The sequence below is a fragment of the Pleurodeles waltl genome, chromosome 1_2, assembly GCF_031143425.1.
Source record: "Pleurodeles waltl isolate 20211129_DDA chromosome 1_2, aPleWal1.hap1.20221129, whole genome shotgun sequence".
In the NCBI taxonomy this organism is placed as follows: domain Eukaryota; kingdom Metazoa; phylum Chordata; class Amphibia; order Caudata; family Salamandridae; genus Pleurodeles; species Pleurodeles waltl.
The window spans coordinates 1,193,456,091-1,193,482,025 of record NC_090437.1 but is presented as its reverse complement, the minus strand read 5'-3'; the positions used below and the strand labels follow the sequence as shown (position 1 = coordinate 1,193,482,025).

Genomic DNA, 25,935 nt, shown 5'->3' with positions numbered 1-25,935 from the left:
TCACTCCCCTGCATCCTCAGGTACTTCAGGACGATGTCGACCAGTTGGTGGGGTCTGCTGTCTCTGGACTTCCGACGATCTGCTTCACAGGTGGTGAGTCTGTGGCCTCCTCTAGGTCCTGCATGTCTTCTATCCAAGTTGGGAGACTGTAGGCCCTTGCTCCTGCCCCTGGACTGGCACCCCTGTACACTGCAATGTTTGCATTTGCCAAGGCTTGGTGACTCTTCCTTCATGAGATCTTCAGCCTCCAAAAAACCCCAGCCTCCAGCACTCTGGAAACTGAAGATCAGCTCCTGTCCTGCACCTCTTGCGACGTGGGACTTCTGTTTTGCTGGGCAGGTTGGGCCTCCTTGTGACTCTCTGTGTTCGTCGCCTATCGGTCACTTAGGGCTCCATCAACTTCTGTTGGCCTTCTTGTGTGCTGAGGGCCAGCTCTGACTCCCCCTCCTGGATCTTGCTGGTCCCCTCAACTTTACAAACTCTTCTGCTTCCATTTGCACTTATCAATGCTTGTTGGTGACCTGGCTGGTCACTGACCCTCATGCTATCCCGCGACCCTCGAGGGACAGCTCAGGGGGGTGGGGGGGTTAGAGGAGCACCCTCAGCGGCACAGGAGCGGCCGGGTGCAGGATGGAAACAGGATGTCGGGTTTCCAATGCTGGTCAGTCAGAGGCAGCAGGCGAAGTCCAGGGGGGTGTCTTGGGCACACCACAGGTTGGACAGGGAGGAAAGCCGCCTGCTGAACGTGGCTGCACCGGGTGTTGGTTTTTCCAAGGCCGGGGGCTGCAGGTGCAGTGGGTCCTTTGGCGTCGGATATCTTCGTCCGGAGCTTTTGCGGTCAGGGGGGTCGCGGGATTCCCTCTGCAGGCGTCGTTGTGGAGGGGTGGAAAGGTCAACCCAGGGTGAGCACTTGCTCAGAATCGCCTGGGGATCCTCTCTAGCTGGTTGGGCCTCCTGGACACGGGTTGTGGGCATCTGGTGCAGAGTGGTTAAGTCCAAGGGAATTCTTGGTCGTTTTGGGTGCAGCGCAGTCCTTTGGAGCTTGGCAGAATGTCGCTGGTCCTGCTGAATGCATCGCTGTTATTTTGCAGGTTCTTTGAAGCAGAAGACAGGCTGGTAGGGCTGGGGCCAAATCAGTTGTCTTTTTCCTTCTTCTCTGCTGGGGTTTCAGCTTAGCATTCCTTCTTCTTCTTGTTAGGTCGCCAGGAATCTGGTGAGCTTGGTTAAGTAGGCCCTTAAATCCTAGATTTAGGGACGTTTTAGGGGAGGAGGCACAAACATAATCCTATTTGTCCCTGTCCTTCAAACCAAGATGGAGGATTCTGCAGGGAGGGGGTAACCTCAACTCTGGACACATTAGGGGTGGTCCTGGCTGGGGTGGTCACTCCTCCCTGCTTTCCCTAATATTCCCCTATACAAAAGTAGAGGTTTACCCTTTTGACCCTACTAGACCTGGGTAAGAAGACAGCAGTAATTGAGCATGGTCATTTAGTAGGAAACATCTACAAATTAAATACCATCAAAAGAAGGGGGTTATTAATATTTCCATGGTAGTGAAATTTAATTTCATCATTTATTCATTCATTGTCAGAATAGGACAAGAAATCAATACAAACGCATCTTTTACATAAAGCACATGACACACAAATACAAACGTATATGTTCAAGAATCAAAAAAAGTCACCAAATTATGTCACAAACATGTAATGTACAACATTGTTCTCCTGCATTAGTATACACTGTGGTTATGTTATCCCCCAAGACCATAATCCACATATCTGCGATGGTTGTTCATTAGACATTGCGCATCTGATACTTTTTTTTTTTTTTATATTTATTTATAATTTTATGTAAACAACATACAACAAAAATATAAAATGCCACCTTGGCCCTTTCAATAATAAATCAGTCAGTTACTTTTACTCTATCTTCGTCTCTCCAAGCGTTTGTCATGTCCCACGTCTCATTAACTCTTGTAGATCAAGCAGAGGGAGCCCAAAAACGTTGCCGAATGTCCCTATAGCAGTATGCCACTGCCGGAAGGACCTAACAGGTCATCGAGTCCAAGGGCAGGACCAAACATACGTGGCAGAAAAAAGGAAACCGAAACCTCAAAAATAAAGGGAGAGAGAGGGCCGGGAGGAACAAGCATCACTCTCAGCAACCGTTCTATACAACCTTAACCCATTGTTGAGGGAACAGTACTCATTACATCAACATACCCATCCACAATAGGTTCTTCAGACAGACGCAGATTCAAGATAGGATCGAAGAGGTGCCCAGATGTCCCGTGGCCTGGAGCCAATCGGAGTCAACTCCCAGTAGTTTGTTAATTGTTCCTGGCAAAACGCGGCATCTCGCAGTGCGCATCTGATACTTTACAAACTATTTCTTTTCAAGTCATCATTAGATGCGTTGTACATCCCTTAAAGGTTCAATGAATCTTTCATCGACCTCGCAATCTACCAAAACATGTCGACGCGTTTCGGCCCTTTCATGTTTTGGGCCTCATCAGGACCAATGGAGACAACAATGCCTGATAGAAATAGATAAGGAGAAATATTGATTATCATAAGCTGCTAAAAACTACTTGTGTTACCTCCACCTAATGAGTGCTGGTTTAAAAAATGAGATAATATTGAATTTTAAACGAGGTATGTGGTGTAGCACCCCAATGTGCATTGTCCACAAAAAACAGTGTCAAGTCAGTGTCAAGATACTACTCATGCAATGGTGCTAAAAAAGCAAGGCAGTGTCATTTATCCGTGCATTGTATCACTTACTTGGATATATTAGGTGAGTAATCTCATAGTCTACCCTTCATTGTATACCGTTCATTACTGTTACCTTATATTGCTCTTTGCTCAATGTTTATACTGCATCCATACCCATCGTTGTGACCTTCTAAAAAAAAATGATGGACATAGAGTCACTAAACGGTAGCCACAGCTCGTGAGTTAGAAATGAAAAGAAGCCGAAGAATTTGCAAGTCACTTACTCTTCAGGAGTCACTAAGTCTGGCACTCTCAATTACCTCACGTTCTCTATGCAACATACGGGCGTACCCATTCCCACCAGCTCAAGTTCGAATTCTCGCGCGTGTACGCAGCCGTAGCGTTTCCTTGACAGCAATGGAACGCGGCCAAGGCACTTGCCACATTTATATGAGTGCGCGTATCAGCGTGGCACCCATCTTACCTTGCTGCATTCAGACAGAAACATTAAACAAGAGACCCCCCCATCTTGTAGTTATAATCGGCTCGGCAAGTGCAACCGATAAAAGTGCTAGTGGATCAAAACTGGATTGATCCCTACGGAAAAGGCCCTTGTCTCTAACTGGCAACTCTAAATGCCTTATTAACCCGACTGTTTTCCACATGCGTCCCTTACTCAACTGATTTTAATACATTTACATGCGTGTCTACTGAATCTCTGCAGCCCGAGCAGGTGAACTCTTGTGCTCAAAGCGCCATGAAGCAGAAACCATCTATAACCTTCACAGACTAGAGATGAACTTCTCATACATCTCTCATTTTCTATATGTGTCCTCTCATTGTTATTATAATGCTTTAGCCTAACCTGCCCTAAGCCAGCAATTATGACTATTGTAACAGTACCAATCTCTATATCGAAGAGACGTGCCTAAAAAAAAAAAAAGTGTGTATATGAGACATAGTTATTTGGAGGAAACTAAGGAGTACTGTCTGGGATAACCAGGTTTGCCTATTGTCCAACCAACCATATCTAGATATATGTTGATGCTTTAGAAACAAATCTGTTATTCATCAGTCAAATTGAATACTTGTTGTACAGGGCTTGCATATATTGAAAAAGTCATTTCCAGAAAACTGTTCAATATGTTTCTTGCACAAATTTTACAATAGTGGTCAAAGATGAAAATGGAAGAAAGAAAACAGGAATAGCGAGACAGTCTCTAGATAAGGGACCAAAGTTCATCCAGGTCGTTTAGACCTTGTCTGGCTGTTTTATATTTCTCTACAAGTCTTGCCTCCATTCTTATTAGTTTGTCTATTATTGGTCGGCCATCTCCTTTCGGGTGTCAATCACTGCCCATACTGACCATCGGATGTCATCTGGTTTATAGTTTAATTCCCCAAAATGATCTACCAGTGGCGCTCCTCGTGTGGAACACTTAATCCTTGATCTGTGCTGCTGAATTTGTGTCTTTACTGGTTGTGATGTTTGTCCAATGTACACCTGGTTACGGGGGCACTTAATACACTAAACCACATTCCTTGTGTTGCAGTTCGAAAAGTCCTTTTGCTGATGTGACATTCCATTTAACAAAATTTCCTTAGAATCTTTCGTGAACTGACATGCTACACAATTATTGCATCTATAATGTCCCTGCACTGTGGGCAATTGTAACATCATTCTTAAATCTTTCTTTTGTTCAATTGGGAAAGCTGCTTTAACCTAATGATCCCGAAAACGTTGGGCTTTTTTGAAAGAGAACAGAGGTTTTTTAATACTAAATCTTTCACTATTCTACAATTTCTTTCATTAATTGACCTTATTTTGTTAGCTTTGGGACTATAAGTAGTGACACAAGTTAATGGAGTATCCTTTGGTCTTGTTTAGGAGTCGGTAATTCTTCTCGAGGTGTGTACCATGCTCTTTTAGAAGCAGCTTTGACTAATTTCTTCGGGTACCCTCTATTAATCAGCTTATTAGCCAGCTCAGTACCATTATCAAAATAATCATCTTTATTGCTACAGTTTCTTCTAATATGGAGAAACTGACCGTAAGGTAAATTCTCTCTTAATGTTATAGGGTGGCTGCTCGAAAAGTTTAGCAAAGTATTGCGGTCTGTTGGTTTTTTATATAGATTTACTTCTAAATGACCATTCATCGCGAGGATCCACAAGTCTACAAAAATGATTTTCTTATCATTACTATTCATAGTGAACTTGAAATCTATTGTGCGCTGGTTTAGCCATTCATGGAAATTTTCCCGCCAGACTTGCAGCCAAAAGTTGGGCTTTGACCGGGGGGCGGGTATCTCCACTAGCTGGGGTGCCCTGGGCCACTGTAATCCGAGGCTTGCGCGTTTGATGCTCACCCTCAGTGTGGGTTTATCGTGCTGAGAAGTTTGATACCAAACTTCCCAGTATTCAGTGAAGCCATTATGGAGCTGTGGAGTTCGTAATGACAAACTCCCAGACAATGTGCTCAAAATGGCCACACTGCACTTACAATGTCTAAGAATGGACTTAGGCACTGTAGGGGCATATTGCTCATGCAGCTATGCCCTCACCTGTGGTATGGTGCACCCTGCCTTAGGGCTGTAAGGCCTGCTAGAGGGGTGACTTACCTATGCCACAGGCAGTGGTTTGTGGGCATGGCACCCTGGGAGGAGTGCCAATTCGGCTGTCTTTTTTTCCCCACCAGCACACACAAGCTGCAAGGCAGTGTACATGTGCTTCGTGAGGGGTCTCCTAGGGTAGCATAATACATGCTGCAGCCCTTAGAGACCTTCCCTGACCACAGGGCCCTTTTATAAGGGCCTTGACTGTGTGCCAGGGTTGTGCCAATTGTGGAAACAAAGGTATATTTTTTGGGAAAGAACACTGGTGCTGGGGCCTGGTTAGCAGGGAAAAAAGTGGGCAGGGGACACAATGCCAACGGTGGCACTTTCCTACACAATGCCCCCCTTCCCCCAAATGAAAGAGGATGAGACTAACCTTTCCCAAGAGAGTCTTCATTATCTAAGTGGAAGAACCTGGAAAGGCCATCTGCATTGGCATGGGCAGTCCTAGGTCTGTGTTCCACTACAAAGTCCATTCCCTGTAGGTATATGGACCACCTCAAATGTTTAGGGTTCTCACCTTTCATTTGCATTAACCATCTGAGAGGTCTGTGGTCAGTTTGAACCACGAAGTGAGTACCAAACAAGTATGGTCTCAGCTTCTTCAGGGACCAAGCCACAGCAAAGGCCTCCCTCTCAATGGCACTCCAACACTGCTCTCTGGGGAGTAATCTCCTGCTAATGAAAGCAACAGGCTGGTCAAGGCCATCGTCACTGGTATGGGATAGGACTGCTCCTATCCCATGTTCAGAGGCATCTGTCTGCACAATGAACTGCCTAGAATAATCTGGAGCTTTACGAACTGGTGCTGAGCATATTGCTTCTTTCAGGGTGTCAAAGGCCTTTTGACAGTGAAAGGTCCAGTTTACCTTCTTTGGCATCTTCTTTGAGGTCAGTTCAGTGAGGGGAGTCACAATGGACCCTTATCCCTTCATAAACCTCCTGTAATACCCATTCAAGCCAAGGGTATGGGTTTTTGGAGCTTTCCAGTCCAGAATTGTCTGGATCTTGGGTTGTAAGATGGTGTAACAAGGTGGCCCAAGTATACCACTGTGCCCTGCCCTATTTGTTACTTATATGCTTTAATAGAGAGGCCTGCTGATTGCAAGGCCTGCAAAACCTTCCCCGGGTGAACTAGGTGATCCTGCCAGCTGGAGCTAAAGATAGCAGTATCATATAGATGTGCTGCACTAAAGGACTCCAAGCCAGTAAAGACTTGATTCACCAGCCTTTAGAAGGTGGCAGGGGCATTCTTTAAGCCAGAGGGCATAACAGTAAACTGATGCCCATCAGGTGTAGAGAATGCTGTCTTTTTTGTTGCACCAGGTGCTATCCTGATTTGCCAGTACCCTGCAGTTCAGTCAAAGGTACTTAGAAATATGGCTGCACCCAACTTGTCAATTAGTTAATCTGCTCTGGGTGTAGGGTGTGCATTGCCTTGGTGACAGAGTTGAGCCCTCTGCAGTCCACACAGAACCTCATTTCTCTCTTGCCATCTTTGGTGTGAGATTTGGGGATCTAGACCACTGGCCTAGCCCAGGGACTGTCAGAGTGCTCTATTACCCCGAACGTCAGCATCTTTTGTGGACTTCTACTTTGATGCTCACTTTGACTTGGTCAGACTGTCTATATATTTTGTGTATGACGGGTAAACTGTCTCCTGTGTCCACATCATGGGTACACAGGTGTGTCTGACCAGGTGTCAAAGAGAAGAGCTCAGCATACTGCTGTAGGACTTGCCTGCAGGCAGCTTGCTGTTGGGCAGAGAGGGTGTCTGAATAGACAACTCCATCTACTGACCCATCCTTAGGGTCAGTTGAGAGGAGGTCAGTGGGAGGTTCACTCTCTGCTTTCCGATACTCATCAGTAACCATCAGCATGGTTATGTCCGCCCTGTCATTATATAGAGTTTCAGGCGGTTAACGTAGATCACCCTCTTGGGTGTCCTGCTAGTGCCCAGGTCTACTAAGTAAGTGACCTGACTCTTCTTTTGTATGATTGGCTACTCCATCTGTCCTGAAGTGCCCTGAGAGCCACAGACTTTCTGTCCTGGCTGGAATTCAACCATTGTAGCCTTATGGTCATTCCACAACCTCTGGAGTTGTTGGCTGGCCTCAAGGTTTTTGTTGCTTTTTCCATGTAGTCAGCCATCCTAGAGTGGAGGCCAATCACATAGTCCACTATATCTTGTTTGGGCTCATTGAGCGGTCTCTCCCAGCCTTCTTTAACAAGCGCCAATGGTCCCCTGACAGGATGGCCAGACAGAAGCTCAGAGGGGGAAAACCCTACTCTCTTCTGTGGCACCTCTCTGTATGCAAAAAGCAGGCATAACAGGAGGACATTCCATCTGCTTTTGAGTTTTTCAGGGAGCCCCATGATCATGCCCTTCAATGTCTTGTTAAACCTCTCAACAAGTCCATTGGTTTGTGGATGGTATGGTGTGATGAATTTTTTAGTCACCACACACTCATTCAAATGTGTTTCAGGTAAGCTGACTTGAAGTTTGTACCTCTGTCAGAAACCACTTCCTTAGGGAAACCCACTCTGGTAAAAATACCAATGAGGGCCTTGGCTACTGCAGGGGCAGTAGTTGACCTAAGGGGAATTGCCTCAGGGTATCTGGTAGCATGATCCACTACTACCAGTGTGTACTGGTTCCCTGAGGTTATGGGTGGTTCAAGTGGACCCACAATGTCCACACTAACCCTTTCAAAGGGAACCCCCACCATAGGAAGTGGAATGAGGGGGCCTTCAAATGGCCACCTGTCTTGCGACTGACTTGACAAGTGACACAGGAGCTACAAAACTCCTCCACTTTCTGGGACATATTGGGCCAATAAAAGTGGTTGACAAGTCTGGTCCACGTTTTGGTTTGTCCCAGATGCCCAGCTGGTGGGGTTGGGAGAGGGGGGTGGGGGGGATCGGGCCAAAGTGAGGATAAACTCCTGAGTCACTACCACTCTCCTAGTGGCAACAGGTTTGGGGTCTCTAGCCTCAGTGTAAAGGAGTTAATCCTCCCGATAGACCCTGTGGGAGCCACTGACATCTCCCTTCTCCTGTGCAGCAGCCAGCCTTAGGCCTTCAAGAGTGGGGCAAGTCTTTTGTCCGTGGCACAGCTGTACCTTTGAGGTCCCTCTGGGCCCAAGAGCTCCACCTGATAAGGTTTCAGCTCCATGTAATCAGTTCCCTCAGGGGATAAGACATCGTCCTGGGAAGAGAGGTCCTGCATCTTTTGCTGTTCAGAGGCTGGTCCCCCAGTCCTCTTGCCTTTTCTCTTGGAAGGGTGGGCCATTATTCCAGGCTCCAACACTTATTTTTCACCCTGTGCTCTCCTCTGTGCTCTGGTTTTCTCCCACACCAGTTCAGGGATTCCCAGCATGGCTACAAGGGTTTTAAACTCTACCTCAGCCCAAGCTGAGGACTCCAGATCATTCACTAGCAACCATTTCACTGGAATTGCAGAGGAGACCACTACTGTTTCAGGCCAGTAAGCCCTCCCCATTTTAAAGTCACTAGAGCCATGGGATGGACTTTAGTCACATTGTCAGCATTGGTAACTGAATATGTTTGTCCAGCCAAATACTGTCCTGGGGAAAACAGTTTCTCTGTCACCACGATGACACTGGCACCTGTATCCCTCAGGGCTTCTACCTTTGTCCCATTGACAAAGGTAGAAGCTGGCACACAGTTAAGTACCTTTTACAAGAGACTTAACTGTGTGCCAGGGTTGTGGCAGTTGTGGAAACAAAGGTACAGTTTTTGGGAAAGAATACTGGTGTTAGGGCCTGGTTAGCAGGATCCCAACACACTTTCACTCAAAGTTGGCATCAACACTAGGCAAAAAGTTGGGGGGTAACCATGCCAACAGTGGCACTTTCCTACACAGGACCCAAGTTATCCTTGTTGCTCCGGACTGTGCATTGAGAGTCTGGTACTGTGAGCGTCTGAAAATGAGTATTGATCCTCTGATCAGGCTGCCCCTTCGGGAAGATTTTCTATTGCAGCAGCGGGGGGGTGTTCTCCACCTGAACCTGTCAGCTCTCCGTCTCCTTGCATGGAGACTGAGCTGCAACAGTGGATAGGATTTTACCTTTCTCCCAAATTCTTTAAAGATATCTTGACAGCCATGCAGCCCTCCACCAAAACGATATATGCATTCCGTTGGCAAAAATGTGTAAAATATTGTACAGAAAAGTCTATTGACCATCTTTCTGTCTCTTTCTGATATCCTTCTTTTCATCCTTACCTTTGCCCATCAGGGCTTTTGTAAATAGGTTTCTGAAAGGGCTTGTACAAATTTTCCTCCTGTTTTCCTCCTGACACCTCGATAGGTACCACCTATCGAGGTGTCTGTACCTGATGAGCACCTGTGCCAACTTTTTGTTAGGGCTTTCTGGTAGATACTTTTACCTGTTGATTCCTGATCTATTGAATTAATCCAAGGCTTCAGACTCTATTAGAAAATATAAAAGCTCTAAGAAGCTATTAAGAGCGCTTGCGCTGTATCTGTGCTGAAAATGACATTAAGATGTCACCAAATCCATATAGCACCCACTCCAGGCAGTGACGTCAGTAACATTTTTTCTGTGCCTTCAACGCAAATCTGGAGCTCGCTCTAGGAGTTGTCTGAGCGTTTCCACACAGAATGTTTTTGTGCAGCACTAAACAATCTCCCTCAAAGCACTCATGTTTTAAACGTTTTAGGGATTGTGAGAGACGCATATTAACTGCAGACCCTCATTCTATCTGTCTTGGGTGCCTGGAGTTGGACCATGAGTCTAGGACGTATGAGTTATGACATACCATGCACCCCAAGGCAATTAAAGAACAGGGGGCTATACTGTTCTTGAGTCGGGCCCGTGACGAGAGGAGAGATAAACATCACTCAAGTGCCAGTTTGAGATCTCCTCTTCATTCATCCAGTAAGCAGAAGAAGCATAGAAGACATAAGCACAGCAAAGATGAGTCTCCTTGGTGCCCTCTGTCTCGCACAGGATCTGAGCCAAAGTTCTCATCCTCACCTGAGCCAGAGTTGGTGGTGGTCGAGCTGGCAAATCTGGCTCTACTGAGTAGTTCATCTCTGACCCACAACCAGATCCAATCCTGGAACCTTCTAAAACCCCCCTGTCCCAAGACCGACTCCCTGGCTCTCCCCCAGACCCTGCCAGTTCTAATTCAAGTTAATCTGAACTCCACAGCTCCGATTACAGACCCGGCAGCACTCTTTAATGCTATTTTTAGTATTTTTGCTCTGGCAACAGCCCCTTCTGGTGTACTTTCAGGCCCATGAAGACATTCAGCATACCGTTGTTCATGCCTCTGGCATCACATCTTTAGTACCTGAAGCTACTCCAGCCCTTGTTTTACACTGGCACAAAGGTATTCTGTTCCTTGTCTTCCACCAACAGAATGTCCGACTTCACTTCTGAGACCACTGTCGCCACCACCTCCACCACCAGTGCCGGACTCAATGCCTCCGGCACCGCCTCTCCCTGCACCCAAGCCTCAACCTAAGCCTAAGTCCAGGACTGAAGCTCAGAAACTCTTGGAGGAAGAGAAGCAGCGTTAAGAACAAATGGCCTATGGCCAAGGGATTCATGAGCTCTTTGGCTGGATTCTGATCCTCTGAATCTCTGTGGTTTGGAGGAGGACGTGGAACACTGACTCAGTTGGGCAATCATATCCTCTGGCATTTTTTGGAAACATTTTCAGACCTGGAAATGAATTGTCCTTCAGGTTCTCCAACCCTGGAAGGCACATCTTTCTTACTCCATGGTGAAGAAGACTGTAAAAGAGTAAGATTTACCACTGCTTACTGTAGATGTCAAAACCAGCCTACTAACAGAGTGTCTTTTGCCCTTAGCACCAACTTCGGAACCTTGTATCCCCTTTTAATGATGCCCTGCTGGAACCTGTGGTGGCACGGAAGAAGCCTGCCTCAGTCCCAGCAGTAAATAGAATAGTATAGAGATGCTGTTAGCCTCAGGGGACCCCTGCTTCCTGTCAGCTCGCAGTTTCCGGGGAGATTGGACATCCAGACTTCTTGCTCCTCAGTATAAGTATCAGGAACCTTTCCTCAAGCCCTACATACAGAGAATCAAAGCATATGGAGGACTGGAGTAAGAAAATATTTTCCACTGGCAGTTAGCACTGAAATCCCCGAATGCCACCTGTCTTCTAGCAGGATACACCCGCACCTTTGGGACATGGAGCTCTTGGTTCCCCCTTATGTTTCAAATGACGTGAAGGTGCACCCAGGATGTGGCTGCTGAGGTGGTCTGGTGGAGGTACAAGGTAAACCTTCACCCCTTCAGTCACCCTTCAGCGTGGCCTCAGTAGTAACAAATGGTTTAGGGGAGGGTTCTCTGGTAGCACTGTGAAGAGTTTCTTGGATGCATTGTCAGCATAACTGTGTCTACCTGACCAACTGTTCTCTTTCAAACTACCTATTTATATGAGGATCCGTAAAAAGTTGACTAATCTGTACCTTCAAGCCCCCTTTTGTAATGCCCCAGCGGGACTGGAACCTTGTTTTACTTTATTTGATGGGGCCCTTATAGGAGCCCATTCACAGTTGTCAGTTGCTGTTGTTGATCATGAAGACAGAGTTTAGTGCATATTACTTTGGCCAGATTGGACAGTGAGTTGCATGCTCTGATTGCTTGTCTGCTGATCACATCCTTTTTCTCTGAGAAGCTGGTGTTAAAAAAAAAAAAAAAAAAAAAAGGGATGCATTCCTTCCTAAAGTGGTAACTCCCTCTTATTTGGATCAGTCGATCACCCATCCAAACTTTTACTCCTGCTGTATCCTATGAAGAAGGAGTAACACTATTGTCTGGATCCTCATCAGTCTGTTAGATTTACCTTGACTTTACCAAGGACAGAGTAGATGATCAATTTGGCAGCAGAAAGGGAAAATTGGTTCAGGAGAGGACGTTATCCCACTCGATCATCCTTTGTATCACAACATACTATGCACTAAAGCCATCTCATCGCCTTCTGCCCTTGCAAGAGGTGTACTTATTGTGATGATCTGCATCACAGCGAGGTAAGCGACCTTGCACATATTTTCTAAGCATTACTGTCTAGATTCAGAGGTGCACAGAAATTGACACTTTGAGAGATCTGTGGTGCAAGTTTTCCTCATCTAATACATCCATCAACCCTCCTCTGGGGAAGCTAATGATTTTTAATCTATTTAGCAGATCATGAGGAATCTGCAGGTGGAAGTAATTTCTCAGAAGAGAAGGTTACTTACCTTTGATAACGATCTTTTTGGTGGATAATGTACCTACATATTCCTCACTGATTTCTCCCACATCCCTGTTTGATGAATGTTGTGTTGGGGCACGATTACTAAAACAAATTAGAGTTGGCCCTGCAATACTTCTAATCGATGTTGCTTCACATGCTTGCTTTTAAAAATGGTTGGAAAATGATGTTACACTGGGGTGTGCACTCTGTAGATTTAGTGATGTCATCTGACGTCACTACCAGTGTTGCTAGAAAGCCAGCACCGCCTACCAGCGTCTTAGAGCCTTAAAGTTTCCGGATTCATTCTAGTGCCTGGGATTATTCAACAGATGAGGAATCTGCAGGTAGGGTATCCACCTGAAAGATCGTTATGGATCGTTGTGGAACTCTGACAGTTTAAACTTTCTCTCCAACCACTAGCCCCCACCTGGTGTGGTAAACAGAGACCCTTTTTTTAGTTTATTTGGTATAAGTGCTGCACAATGTGTTCCTGAGCCACTCTTGGGGGGCTACAAAGCCTGTGTTGCTACTGAGTTTTCCTTTATATACCCCATTGGCCTCTAACCTAGTCAGATTCTGCAAGGTCTTGTGCCTGTGTGTAGACACCTCAATTGCCAGAGTACTTTCAGACCTATTTCTGTGCCAGGATGATCCAACTCGCCAACCCCTCCTCTTCCCTGCAAACCAGGAGCACGATTTTTTATGTTACCAGAATTCAAGTGTAGGCTAACTTTAACACATTTTTAACTAAGAAAACTGAAGCACCTGGTTCCACTGTGTTCGATTTTTTTTTTTTGTTCCTCCCCTTTGGTTTACATGATTTATGTTAGCATGTAATCTTTTGTCTGTTAGCAACTGTGCATTAGCATAGTTTATTAAAGGTTAACATTTTGGCAGGATGATCAGTATCATCTATGTTTTTTTAATTTGTGACCTGTGCAGCATAGTCGGTTAGTGACCACAAACAGTGTTTACTTGTGTGTAACCTGCCTACCCAGGTTTATCTGCTTTTCATTGTGTTAATCATTTGCTTTATTTTATCTGTATGATTTGCTATTTTAGCTATGCATATATGTATGTGTCTGTAGAATTAAACTCTTTCTCTTTAGTACTAAAAAAAAAAACAAGCTTTTTTGGGTTTTATATCTTTATTGCAGTTTTAATAATTGGATTGTCCCATACACATTCTCAGTCTTCAGTCCCCACCTCCTTTGAGATAGACATTGAATGCTTTTCCGAGCCACCTACAAAGTTAAGGTAGTGTCTAAAGCCAACTTTGCTCCCAAAGAAAGCACATCAGTATCTTGGGTAACAGTGATAGGTTGTCTCTGCGACTCTATTGATTTGGGGAAAAACCTACAGTGGGGTTGCCGTTTGAAAGGCTGCATTTGTTATTCTGAAGGTCATCATTGCTACTTGCAGAATCGAGGAGGTACATCCCATGGTTGGTGATCTTCCTTTAATAGTACTTAGCAGAGAGAATGTAATCTTAAGAGTTCTGCTTTATTTTCCACTTTTCATTGTGACTTCAATCTTTCCCAGTACGTCCACTTATAATTGTTCTTTCCACCCTGTTATCCTTCTTAAAAGGATGAAAGCTTATGCAAGTAGGAATAATACATGACACCTAACATTTGCATCATTCTGATGTAAATCAGACATGATATATTGTTTTTTTCTGTTTCTTTTTTTCTGTTTCTTTTTAACCCACAAGGGCTGGACAGCCTTCAAACATTTGTTTATATAACTTGTCATGTGCACTAGAACATGTAATGAGGTAGTAAAGAATTGGTTTAGTGAGAAGGAAAATCCTAATTCTGTAAGAGGTTAAACACTGTGATAAGCTTTATTGTGAAACAATGTACGCATGGACATTTGTACAGCTGCTACATGGAAGTCAAGGCACAAGTTTGCTTTCTTTTTTCCTTGCACTTCCTTGGTCTCTTTTGATCATAAATAGTGTCCCTGAATTGATCTGGGATGAGAGGTTGGGTGTGTTAGTTTCATCATACCACAGAGCCAGCAATTCCAATAAAGCTGATGGTACCTTGGCACAATTCATTCTCAGCTCTGTGGGGCATCATTACCATTCAAGCTTTTGCAGTGCACTGTGTGCCTAGTGCTTTATTACAAACTAAAATGAATCCGCTGGTAGAGCTCCTTTGAGCTCGAGTCTACCCTGGTTTCACTGCTTCTGGACTCCCTGACTACGCCTGCAGCCTCAAGATGCAGGACCGCCTGACCATGAGTGCTTCCGGATGAAGAAACTCAATGCCTAAGTACAACCCTGCATCCATTGCCCCTGGGCCTGGGAAAAAGGACCAAAGGTGCACCTACATCCCCGAGCACCCCAAGCTTACAACCTACGTAGCTGTTGTCTCCCACTAGCTTCCTAGCCAAAATCTGCAGCTTGTCTTCACAAGGACCAAACTCCCATAGAGACCCGAAGTGCCCGAAGTGACCTGCTGGTCTGGTCCTGATAATTGCCCAGTACTTACCTTAACTCCCTGATATAGGGTTAACAACGACTTAGAAAGCCAGTGTTTGCTGAACATTGTTTTTCTCTGTAGGCTAAAATTGAGAGAACTCTGTTGATTTCTGAAACTGCAAACTATTTATGCTTAAAAGTCTATTTACCTGATTAAGAAGTTCTTGAGTTTGACACATACATAAAAAGGATTGTTATTTTTCTAAATTGGTCTCAGATTTATTCTTTGAGTATGTGTCTCATTTATTGCCTATCTGCGTACAACAAATGCTTAGCACTATCCTCTAATAAGCCTATGCAAAACTAATTGGGGATCCACTGGATTCTCTGCACAGTGTACTTCATTTTAGTGCACTGTATAGAGAGCCAACTTCCTACAATATTTGTGACCCAAGAGTCTCCAGAACGTATTTCTCTATCTCCACAGTGGAACATGCTACTTTATTTGGCAGCTTCATGTGTTGGAAATATGTGAAACTTCAACTTGGGCATCTGTACCTAACGTTTTAAAGCACTCTGGGGTCAATTTCTTTTCCAGGGTAGTCCAACGGAATTTGTTATTGGTTTATCATTCAGATTTGTGAACATCTGTTATTTTCGCCTGATGCTGTATGAAAAGGAGGAAATTAAGTGACTCTGGTCTTGCAAGATAGAGCTTCACATTGCGCTCTTCTTTGTTAATTCGGGACATGCTTTGCCTTGGGAGTTTTTGGGACTGCTTTGAGAGAGAAACACATTTTAGTGACAATCAAACAGAGGGCAAGTGTGAGAAATTGAAGGCATAGCACATTGTAACTTGTTCTTTCAAAGTGTCCTGTTAGCCGTTGAGGAATATTCTCATAATGCAACATTATATGAGTAATAAATATTGTTTTGCATTGTAAGAATGATATATTTGTTTGTTGGATTGCTGCGTTAATTGTAACTCTGATAGTTTGATCTCCAAATGTGGATGTCCAACAAACATGATTTTGATTTTTTCTCTGTAGATGCATATTGATTCCCATGAAGCTCTGGGGGTGCTGAATACACTGTTTGAAATATTGGCACCATCAGCCCTTCGACCAGTGGACATGCTCTTGAGGAGTATGTTTGTCACTCCTGTTACTATGGTGAGTGATTCTTAAAGGATTGGGGTGAGCAACTTTTTTGTTTTGCTTTTGAGCTCCTTAAAAGAGTAAATGTGGCAATTCTGTCCTTAGGCCTCCGTGACCACTGTGCAGCTATGGATTTCGGGAATCCTTGCCATCCTGAGAGTCCTGATATCCCAATCAACTGAAGACATTGTTCTCTCACGTATTCAGGAGTTATCCTTCTCTTCGCATTTGATCTCCTGCCAGAATATTAACAGATTGAGAGATGTTGACAGTTGCACACCAGCTCCAGAAGAGCAAAATGAGGTTGAGCCACAGCAGGCAAAGTGTCTACCTGAAGAGACCATTTCAAGGTAAGTACTATATTGTAGTATGAATCTCCTGTGTGTGTATAAAGAAGCCAATATTGCTGCTAATTATCTGTGCTCATCATCAGACAAAAGTGGAATTAGGCAGGAATAGGGGGCACCTAGGCAGATCTAATCCTTCATTAGAATGTGTGAATTTCTTAGTTGCTTTGTGTCAATGCTTGATACAGGTTTTTCAGTGCCAAAGAAGCAGATGATCACCTGGGTGGATTAAGAGCCATTTTAGCGGCCACAATCTGGACTCTATGAAGTCTATTTAGAAGGTAATCTGGTGTACCTAATAGAAGAGCATTACTATAGTCCAGCCGACTCAAGATGACACTGCAGACAATTGATATTTGTTCAGAGGATGGCATCAATGGAAGAATCTTCCACAAGTTACGAAGTAGCGAGAAGCAGGTGGCTGCGAGTTTGTTCACGTGTGTTTCCATTGACAACCTGTTGTCAAACAAGATCCCAAGGTTGCGGACAGATACCTGGGGAGTTAACATTATATCACCAGGCCACAGACTCACCTAGATCGGATTCAGAGCTTTACTGGCAGAGCAGTATAAAACCTCAGTTTTGTCCCTATTAAACTTAAGAGGATTGCAGTTGAGCCAGTTGACATCATTCATGCAGTTATAGACTGCATGGTCTTTTTCAATAGATAGAATAAGCTGTGTATCGTCAGCATAATTCTCCACATTGACTTTGTGTGTTTTAATGAGGGTGACTAAAGGTCTGAGGTATATAATAAATAAAACTGGACTCAGCACAGAGCCCTGAGGAACTCCATGATCCACGTTCTTAAAATAGGAGCTGTAAGGAGACAGAGCAACTGCTTGGGATCAATTGGCAAGAAACAATTGAGCTATTTGAGTGCGGTGCCACCGATTCTTTGCTCTTCTTTGGGAAGCGTCTTCAGAGTAACTGAGATTACAGTGTACACAAAACGCGGTAATTTTAATTATCACCAAAATCGGTCATGCTATCATGGAAAACACTGGTTACGTATGGCACGTAACCTTTGAAAATATTCTGGAGCTTTGAGTTGGTGCCACAGAATAAATATTACAGAACATTCCACTATCCATGAGAAACATATAATTGCTTCACAGTTTACAATATCTTTTTCTTTTTTTAAGGTTTCTGCTGCAGCTGGTGGGGATTCTGTTGGAAGATATTGGCACAAAGCAGGTCAAAGTGGATATGAACGAGCAACAACACACATTTTACTGCCAACAGTTGGGCACACTGCTCATGTGTTTAATACACATCTTCAAATCAGGTATAGTAGCGTTCATTGTACAGTAGTGTAAAGTTAAACTAGAATGGTAAAGCATGAAAACATGGTTTCTCCATGTTGAGATCTTAATTAAATTCATGTATCTAGACTATATTAACCAGCTACATAGTCCCAGAATACATTCCTTTCATCCAAGAGAAATATCTCTTTAGAAAAATGTTCTAATCACTGCCTGTCCAAAGACAACAGTTTCAATACCTTTGAATACCAATAGGAGTTGAAATATATTTTCACAAGTGACAGGTCTGAAAGGCCCTTTTAAAAAAGAAAAAGATGTTCAGCAAGGGTTGGATAGACAGGTGGTGTATTTGACTTCTTACTTCAAGGCAGCATGCTGCTCCTTGATGCAGTCCTGGATTTGCAGCTTAATGTTAACTTCAGTTAATTTTTCTGTTTCCATGGAAAAAGGAATTTTAAACACCAGACTTTCTTCATTTTATTGTATTCATAAAATATGTGTGTGTTGTATGTATGTGTCTGGCACCTTTCTTTGAGGTGACATAGTTGAGTTGTTTACTTATCTTTCTGCCTCAGTTGTGTTATTTTAGTCACCATGCAATTTCTCTAATAAATGCCCAGTTTACAGTTAGGTAGGTGTTGGAGGAGTGAGCACGCTTTTTGGGTTCTCTCCCTGTGGGAGCTATAAAGGGTGTTGGGACACACCTGAATGTGTCCCGCATATGTTATGAGAAGAGGTAGCCTTAGTTGTTCATGGCTTCTCACCATCAGGAGATGGTCTTCCTGGCACATTTTCACTCTAGAAGAAACCTAACGTCTCGATCAGAGATCCAACTAACAATGCCGTTTTCGAAAGTCTTAAACTTCGGTTGGAGCACCTCATTCATCATCTAACACTATTGCAGTGCTATTGAAGCCTGAATCGAAGTCAGAGATGAGTTTTCTCTCTTCGGCTTCCAGCTCAGTGCAGGTAAATGCTTTTCATATAGCAATGTTTAAGTTACTCTCTGGCATCTCTCAAACTCTGGTATGTTTTCTGTTGCATCTCCCCTTCCTGCACCAGACATTATGGTCCAGTGTGGTGAATGTGTTTGCTTGTTAGTGTATGGCCACTCCAGTACAAACTATCATTTGTGGGTGAGTGCCTTGTGCTTCTCGGGATATACACAAGTACATTCTTTGCATATGCCTTTTTGAAAGTGAGAAAACATGCAATTGCTTGAGAGATTCAAATAGTGACAGCTGTTTTTTTTGGAGCTGCCTTTTCCTGTATGATTGTTTCCTCAGCAACATCAATCATTCAAAAACTATGGATGAGATGCTTCGATTGGTATTAGAACTGGATGCACTTTCTGTGTTGTTGGGGGCATGATGCACAAATAATGTGATAAGTAATTGTGCATTTGGGGCTATAGGTATCGAAATGTGACATAGTGGAGGGACGTGGCCAAGATGGTGACTGTGTCAGACGCTAACTGAACAAGCTCTGCACCCAACCCAAAAACATCCTTCTTCGTCGTAGCTGACAAAGTTGTGAATGTTCGCAAGTACCTACCCTTGTCCCTCCATGTCAGGGGACCAGTTGTGAGGTCCGCAGAAGGCTGCGGTGTTAATGCAACAAAGACGTTACTGATTATGGCAAAACTCCCCCACTCCAGGACTGCTGCAGTAGCAGTGGTGTGTGGGCCTCATGGACGGCTGGGCCTCAGAGTCTTAAAGAGACTTTGGCCCTTCCAGGAAAACGATTGGCATTCCAGGGAGCAGCTTAACTTGGCCCAAGACTTCTGCTCTCGCCTCTCAGTGACTGGGACCTGGTGGAGGACGTGCTCTGGGACCTATTAATGTCGAAGCTACCGACTAGACCCAGAAAGAGGCTGAATAATGCCTTGACGTTGATCGCGCCAGTGCCTGTTAGTACATGGAGGTAAATTTCCCAGAGCAACAATAGCACAAGACACAGTGGAGTGGGAGATCCATTGGGGGCACGCACTGCCTGCAGCCTGAGATATTCCACATAGCAAGGGCCGACAACTGGGCACTAAAGTAGCTGGCAATATCGCGCTGGAAGAGAAGGGAAGGCAGAGAGATTCCCCTCAATACCCTCCTGAATCCTTCCCCCCAACCCATAACATTGCTGAAAGGGTAACTGCAACAGAAACCAGGGTTTCAGAGCTGAAAGACATGGTGCAGGGACTTCTCAAGGGAGATGACAGAGACCTGAACCACCGCCAAAGATGTGCTATGGCGGCTGGAAGATGCAGAAAATTGCCCCCAAAGAAACAATTTGAGGTTTGTAGGGTTCCCTGAGGGGGTTGAAGGCCCCGATATGGTGTGGTTTCGTGATACATGGCTGTGGAACAAACTCCCCCCCAGACTACTTTTCCTTCTGCTTTGTTATCGAACGGGCGCACCTTGCATTGAGGGGTAGGCCACCACCGAGCAACACAAAACACCCCCCCCCCCCAAAAAAAAAAAGACCAGTAATAGAACCGTTTATCATTGTCTGAACTTTAAGGAGAGAGATATGATCCTCACCGAAGTGCACAGACTAGGAGTCCACCATGAAAATCATGAAAATTCTAAAATCCATTTAAAAAAAAAATTATACCTGCAAAGTTCAAAAGCAATGAGACACCTTTGATTCGGTGAATGCTAAATGGAGGAACCTTTGCCTGTAATACATGCCTTTGTTTCCAGCCAAACTCAAGGTTATATTCCAGGAACAGTCACTCTTCTTCCAAACGCCGGAAGAGGCCTGGGAATGGATTGAACAGCGATCCAGGCTGACACATAGGGCAGATCAGGTGACTGTTCGGCGCTACCACAGCAGAGAGGGAGCCCGACCGAAAGACAGGCAGAAAACCATGGAGGAGAGATAGGCAGGCCGGTCAGAGGCAGAAAGAGACTTCATGGCGTGGGGAACGAACAATGGGCCGACTGGAAATATTCTCTGGGAACAACACAGCAACATCTAAAAGGTCCAGAAAAGAAGATCTGGGAGGAGAGAATAACCAGAGTGGTACTCAGGAAGGGTAGGAGTCAGGGTTGGATTACCTACACCCTCTTGTTGTGGCAATTGGCAGTCTAAAACATCCCCCAGAGACAGATGTTTGTTCCAGCTACCACAGTACCAGGACTGAATGCAGCAGCATAATGACCGAGTTTACAATCTTCCTTGGGGTTGGGGTGCGGTTGCATGAGCTGTTCCATGCCGCCCCCCCAACCATACAAACAGCTCAGGGTTCCTAAGCAAAACACTTTTTTCTTTTTTCTTTTCACAACACATTGAGTGAGAAAGTAGCCTCTTTCTATCATGGTTACACCAATTTTTGGCCTGTTTGTCAGTGTGTTTGACTGTGTCACTGGGATCCTTCTAGCCAGGACCCCAGTGCTTATGTTTTGTTGCCTGTTTATCAGTATGTTTGACTCTTTTGTCAGTATGCTTGACTGTGTAACTGGGATCCTGCTAACGAGGACCCCAGTGCTTATGCTCTTTCTGTTTCCAAATTTGTCACTACATACTGGTAACCCGGTATTTCATCCCAAAGTGGCATACTGGTGCCCCTTTATAAGTCCCTAGTATATAGTACCTAGATACCCAGGGCATTGGGGTTCCCGGGGAACCCTCTGGGCTGCAGCATTACTTTTGCCACCAATAGGGAGCCCATGCAAAGGCTTCTGCAGGACTGCCATTGTAGCCTGCATGAAATGGTGCATATACCCTTTCACAGCCATTTTCACTGCACCAGGTCACTTAAAAAGACTCCTATATGTCAGGCCTTTCCAACCCTGAAGGCTGGGTGCAAAGTACTTGTGTGAGAGGGCACCCCTGCACTAGCAGAGGTGCCCCCAAGTCATCCAGGGCCATTTTCCCGGACTTCGCGAGTGCGGGGACGCCATTTTAGGCGTGCACTGGACATAGGTCAATAACTCTGAATATGGCCACGTAAGGTGTCTAACACCTGGGAATTGTACCCCAATACTGATTCTAGTATTGGTTTTGCAATTCCATGCACTCTCGGGGCTCCACAGCGGACCCCCAGTACTGCTATACCAGCCTTCTGAGGTTTTCCAGACAGCCCCAGCTGCTGTCACCTCACAGACAGGTTTCTGCCCTCCTGTTGCTTGAGCAGCTGAATCCCAGGAAGGCAGAACAAAGCATTTCCTTTGGGAGGGGTGTTACACCCTATCCCTTTGGAAATAAGTGTTACAGGCATGGGAGGGGTAGCCGCCCAGAGCCTCTGGAAATGCTTTGAAGGGCACAGATGGTGCCTCATTACATAATCCAGTCTACACTGGTTCAGGGACGCCCATTCCCTGCTCTGGCGCAAAACTGGACAAAGGAAAGAGAAGTGACCTCTCCCTTGTCCATCACCACCCCAGGGGTGGTGCCCAGAACTCCTCCAGAGTGTCCCTGTGTTTTGCCATCTTAGATTCCAAGGTAGGGGGGTACTCTGGGAGCATCTGAGTGGCCAGTGCCAGCAGGTGACGTCAGAACTCTCCCCTGATAGGTGCTTACCTGTGTAGCTAGCCAATCCCCCTTTCAGGGCTATTTAGGGTCTCTCTCCTGGGTGTTTCCTCAGATTCGGATTGCAAAACTCCAGCAGGACTCCTCTGCATCCTTTACTTCATCTTTTACTGACGGAACCGCAGCTGAACCCTCCAGGAACTCTACAAACTGCAACAAAGAAGCCAAGACGACTTCTGCATCATTGTATCTTCAGCTGCTGCCAACAACTGCAACTGTTTCCAGGTCGTGCATCCTTTGAGGACGGCCTGTCTTCAGCCTGCACCAGAAGAACCGAAGGAATCTCCTGTGGAGTGTCAGAGTCACTTCCCTGCTTCAGCAGGCACCTCTCTGTAGTGGCGACCGGTGGCGTGGGTCCTCTCTCCAGATGACTGGCGTGGATCAAGCAACACGGGTGGTGGACTAAAGTGACTTGGACAGTCCCGAGGTCCAGCTATCTAACTTTGGTGGAGGTAAGAGCTTGCCTCCTCACGCACGACCTTCCCCGTGTGCACCACGTGACTTGCAGTTGCCAAGGTTTGTGTGCGACCTTCCAAGAAGTTCTTTGTGTACAGCACAGCTAAAGCCCCCAGCACTCCATCCTGCGACGCACAGGTTCCTGAGTGGTTCTCTGACAGCGTGGGATCCCTTTGTGTTGTGCTGCGTGGGCCTCCATTTGCACCTTCTTTGTCCCTGTGCTGTGTGACTCCTGTTTGAGCTGCCTGGTATTCTGAGGGCTCTCTATGTTGCTGAGAACCCCCTCTATCGCTACCTCCTGGGTGGGGGCCACCAGGTCCTTCCTGGTCCCGGGCAGCACCATTTCCTGCTAACAGTGAGTTTTGTGTGTGCCAAGGCTTGTTGGTGGAATCCAGCGACGCAAACCAGACTGCAATCATCCATCCGGCTTGGGACATCTACTGCACCAACCAGGAACCCCCATCTGTCTTCTTGGGTGCGTAACTAACTTTGTCTTCTCACCGGTGGTTCTTCTTTTGCACCCTCATCTGAGTTAGCAGGGGCTCCTGTTCTCCTTGGACACTTCAGGGCTTCCTGGACTTTGTCCCCTTCTTCCGCAGGTCTTCAGGCCCAGGAATCCATTGTTGGTGTCTTGCAGTCTCTTCTAGTTCTTTCAAAATCTTCTATCACGACTTCTTGTGTGTTTCAGGAAACTTACTGTGATTTACTCCTGTTTTCCTTGGCTCTGGGGTGGGTTCTATTACTTACCGTTGGTGTTTTCTTACACTCCCAGCGCCCCTCTACACACTACCCTTGCCTAGGTTGGAAACTAACTTTCAAATTCTACTATTTTAGTATATGGTTTGTGTTCCTCCTAGGCTCATTGAAACCTATTGTGATTTTCACTACTTGCACTGTTTTCTGACTGTTTTTACAGCTATTTCTGCATTCTAGTGTATATACTGTGTATATTATTTACCTCCTAAGGGAGTATAATCTCTAAGGTAATTTTGGCATTGTATTACTAAAAATAAAGTAGCTTTATGTTTGTAACACTGAGTATTTTCTTTCATGTGTGTGAGTACTGTGTGACTACAGTGGTTTTGCAAGAGCTTTGTATGTCTCCTAGATCAGCCTTGGCTGCTCAGCTACAGCTACCCCTAGAGAGCCTGGCTGCTAGACACTGACTACATTTCACTAATAAGGGATAACTGGACCTGGACCTTGGCAGGCAGAAGAGCGGGGGCCAGGGCTACACGGAGCCTGAAGATCCCTTGGAGCAGGAGCAAACAAGTCTTGGCAGCTGTAAGAGTTGCTGTGCACAGGAGTACTGTCCTGCAAGGAGAGGCAAGGGCTTACCGTCTCCCAAGTTGGACAGCTGGCAGAGAGGACCAAGAAGACCACTTCAGACTACCACCTGTGATGCAGGTTCCACCCAGTTCCGGAGGAGACCAGATCCACGCAGCCGGTCGTTATCGCAGTTGGTGCCTGCAGAAGCAGGGGAGTGACTCCTTCACCCCAAGGGAAATTCCTTCTTCCTTCTGATGCAGGCCGAAGACTGGCTGTCCTCAGAGGATGCATGGCCGGGGAAATGTTGCAGTTGCTGGAAGGAGCCGGGGATACAATGTTGCAGAAGGCGTCTTGCTTCAATGTTGCAGCTTATAGGGTCCTGAAAAGTCCAGATGCAGTTTCTTCGGTCAGAAGTTGAAGTGGAGGGTGCAGAGGATTCCTGCTGGAGTCCTGCAATCCGAATCTGAGGAACCACCCAAAGGAGAGACCCTAAATAGCCCTGAAAGGGGGATTGGTCACATAGCTGGGTGACCACCTATCAGGAGGGGCCTCTGGTGTCACCTGCTGGCACTGGCCACTCAGATGCTCCCAGTTACCTGCTAGCCTGGAATCCAAGATGGCAAAACCCAGGGACCCTCTGGAGGAGCTCTGAGCAACACCCCTCGGGTGGTGATGGACAGGGGAGTGGTCACTCCCCTTTTCTTTGTCCAGTTTCGCAGCAGGGACTGGGGCTCCCTGAACCAGTGTAGACTGGTTTATGCAAGAAGGGCACCTAATGTGCCCATCAAAGAATTGCATGTGGCTTGGGGAGGCTACCCCTCCCCAGCCTGTAACACATATTTCCAAAGGGAGAGGGTGTAGCCTCCCTCTCCAAAAGGGAACCCTTTGTTCTGCCTTCCTGGGCTTGAGCTGCTCAAGCAACAAGAGGTCAGAAACCTGTCTGTGAGGTGGCAGCAGCTTGGGCTGCCTGGAAATCCACAAAAGGCTGAAATGGCAACACTGGGGGTCCTCTAAGGAGCCCCCAGAGTGCATGGAATCATACAACCAATGCTTGCAAAAACCATGGGGTATGATTCTAACATGATTGATACAAAACATGCCTATGTTCAGAGTTACCTTTATGTAGCTGGACAAAGGTAGTGATCTATGTCCAGTACATGCGTAAAATGACGTCCCCGCACTCACGAAGTCCAGGAAAATGGTCCTGGAGTTTGTGGGGGCAGCTCTGCTAGTACAGGGGTGCCCTCACACAGAGGTACTTTGCACCTGCTGTCTGGGCTAGAAGGCCTACCATAGGGGTGACTTATAAGTGACCTGGTGTAGTGAAAGTAGCAGTGAAAGGGTGCTTGCACCTTTTCACGCAGACTGGCATGGCAGTCCTGCAGAAGCCTTTGCATGGGCTCCCTATGGGTGGCAAAATATATGCTGCAGCCCAGAGGGACCCCTGGAACCCCAATGCCCTGTGTACCTAGGTACCGTATACTAGGGACCTATAAGGGGTCACCAGTGTGCCAATTGTGGGTGAAATACTGTGATAACAGTAACCAACAACTACATTTAAGGGAGGGAGCATAACTACTGGGGTCCTGGTTTGCAGGGTCCCAGTAGACTCAGTCAACCACACTGACAAACAGGCCAAAAGTGGGGGTAACCAAGCCAGATAGAGGCTACTTCCCTACTGTCCTCTTCTGCCAGAATCCAACTTTGGGTTCTTCCAGTCTTGTTGGGGTCTTGCACAATCAGTAGTTAAATAACTTTATTTCAGCTAAAAGCCATAAAAGTATCCAATAAAATAGCATGCCACAATCATACAATAAATTAATTAAGAAAAGAAGAGTGCCACATGATACATTGAAAAGTCTTGACAATTTCCTTCTAAAATAAACTGTTAAAACACACCATT

The 25,935-nt window shown here is 45.7% G+C and overlaps 1 protein-coding gene across 2 annotated transcripts in view; it reads left to right on the top strand.

Annotated features, from left to right (window-relative positions):
• HTT (huntingtin) overlaps positions 1 to 25,935 on the top strand; it is a 1,416,422-nt gene that overhangs the window by 738,428 nt on the left and 652,059 nt on the right. For both annotated transcript variants that reach the window (XM_069203496.1, XM_069203501.1), the window contains 3 exons: positions 16,061 to 16,183; positions 16,274 to 16,518; positions 17,661 to 17,803. In XM_069203496.1, coding sequence (XP_069059597.1) covers positions 16,061 to 16,183; positions 16,274 to 16,518; positions 17,661 to 17,803 — 511 coding nt within the window. The remainder of the gene's footprint in view (positions 1 to 16,060; positions 16,184 to 16,273; positions 16,519 to 17,660; positions 17,804 to 25,935) is intronic.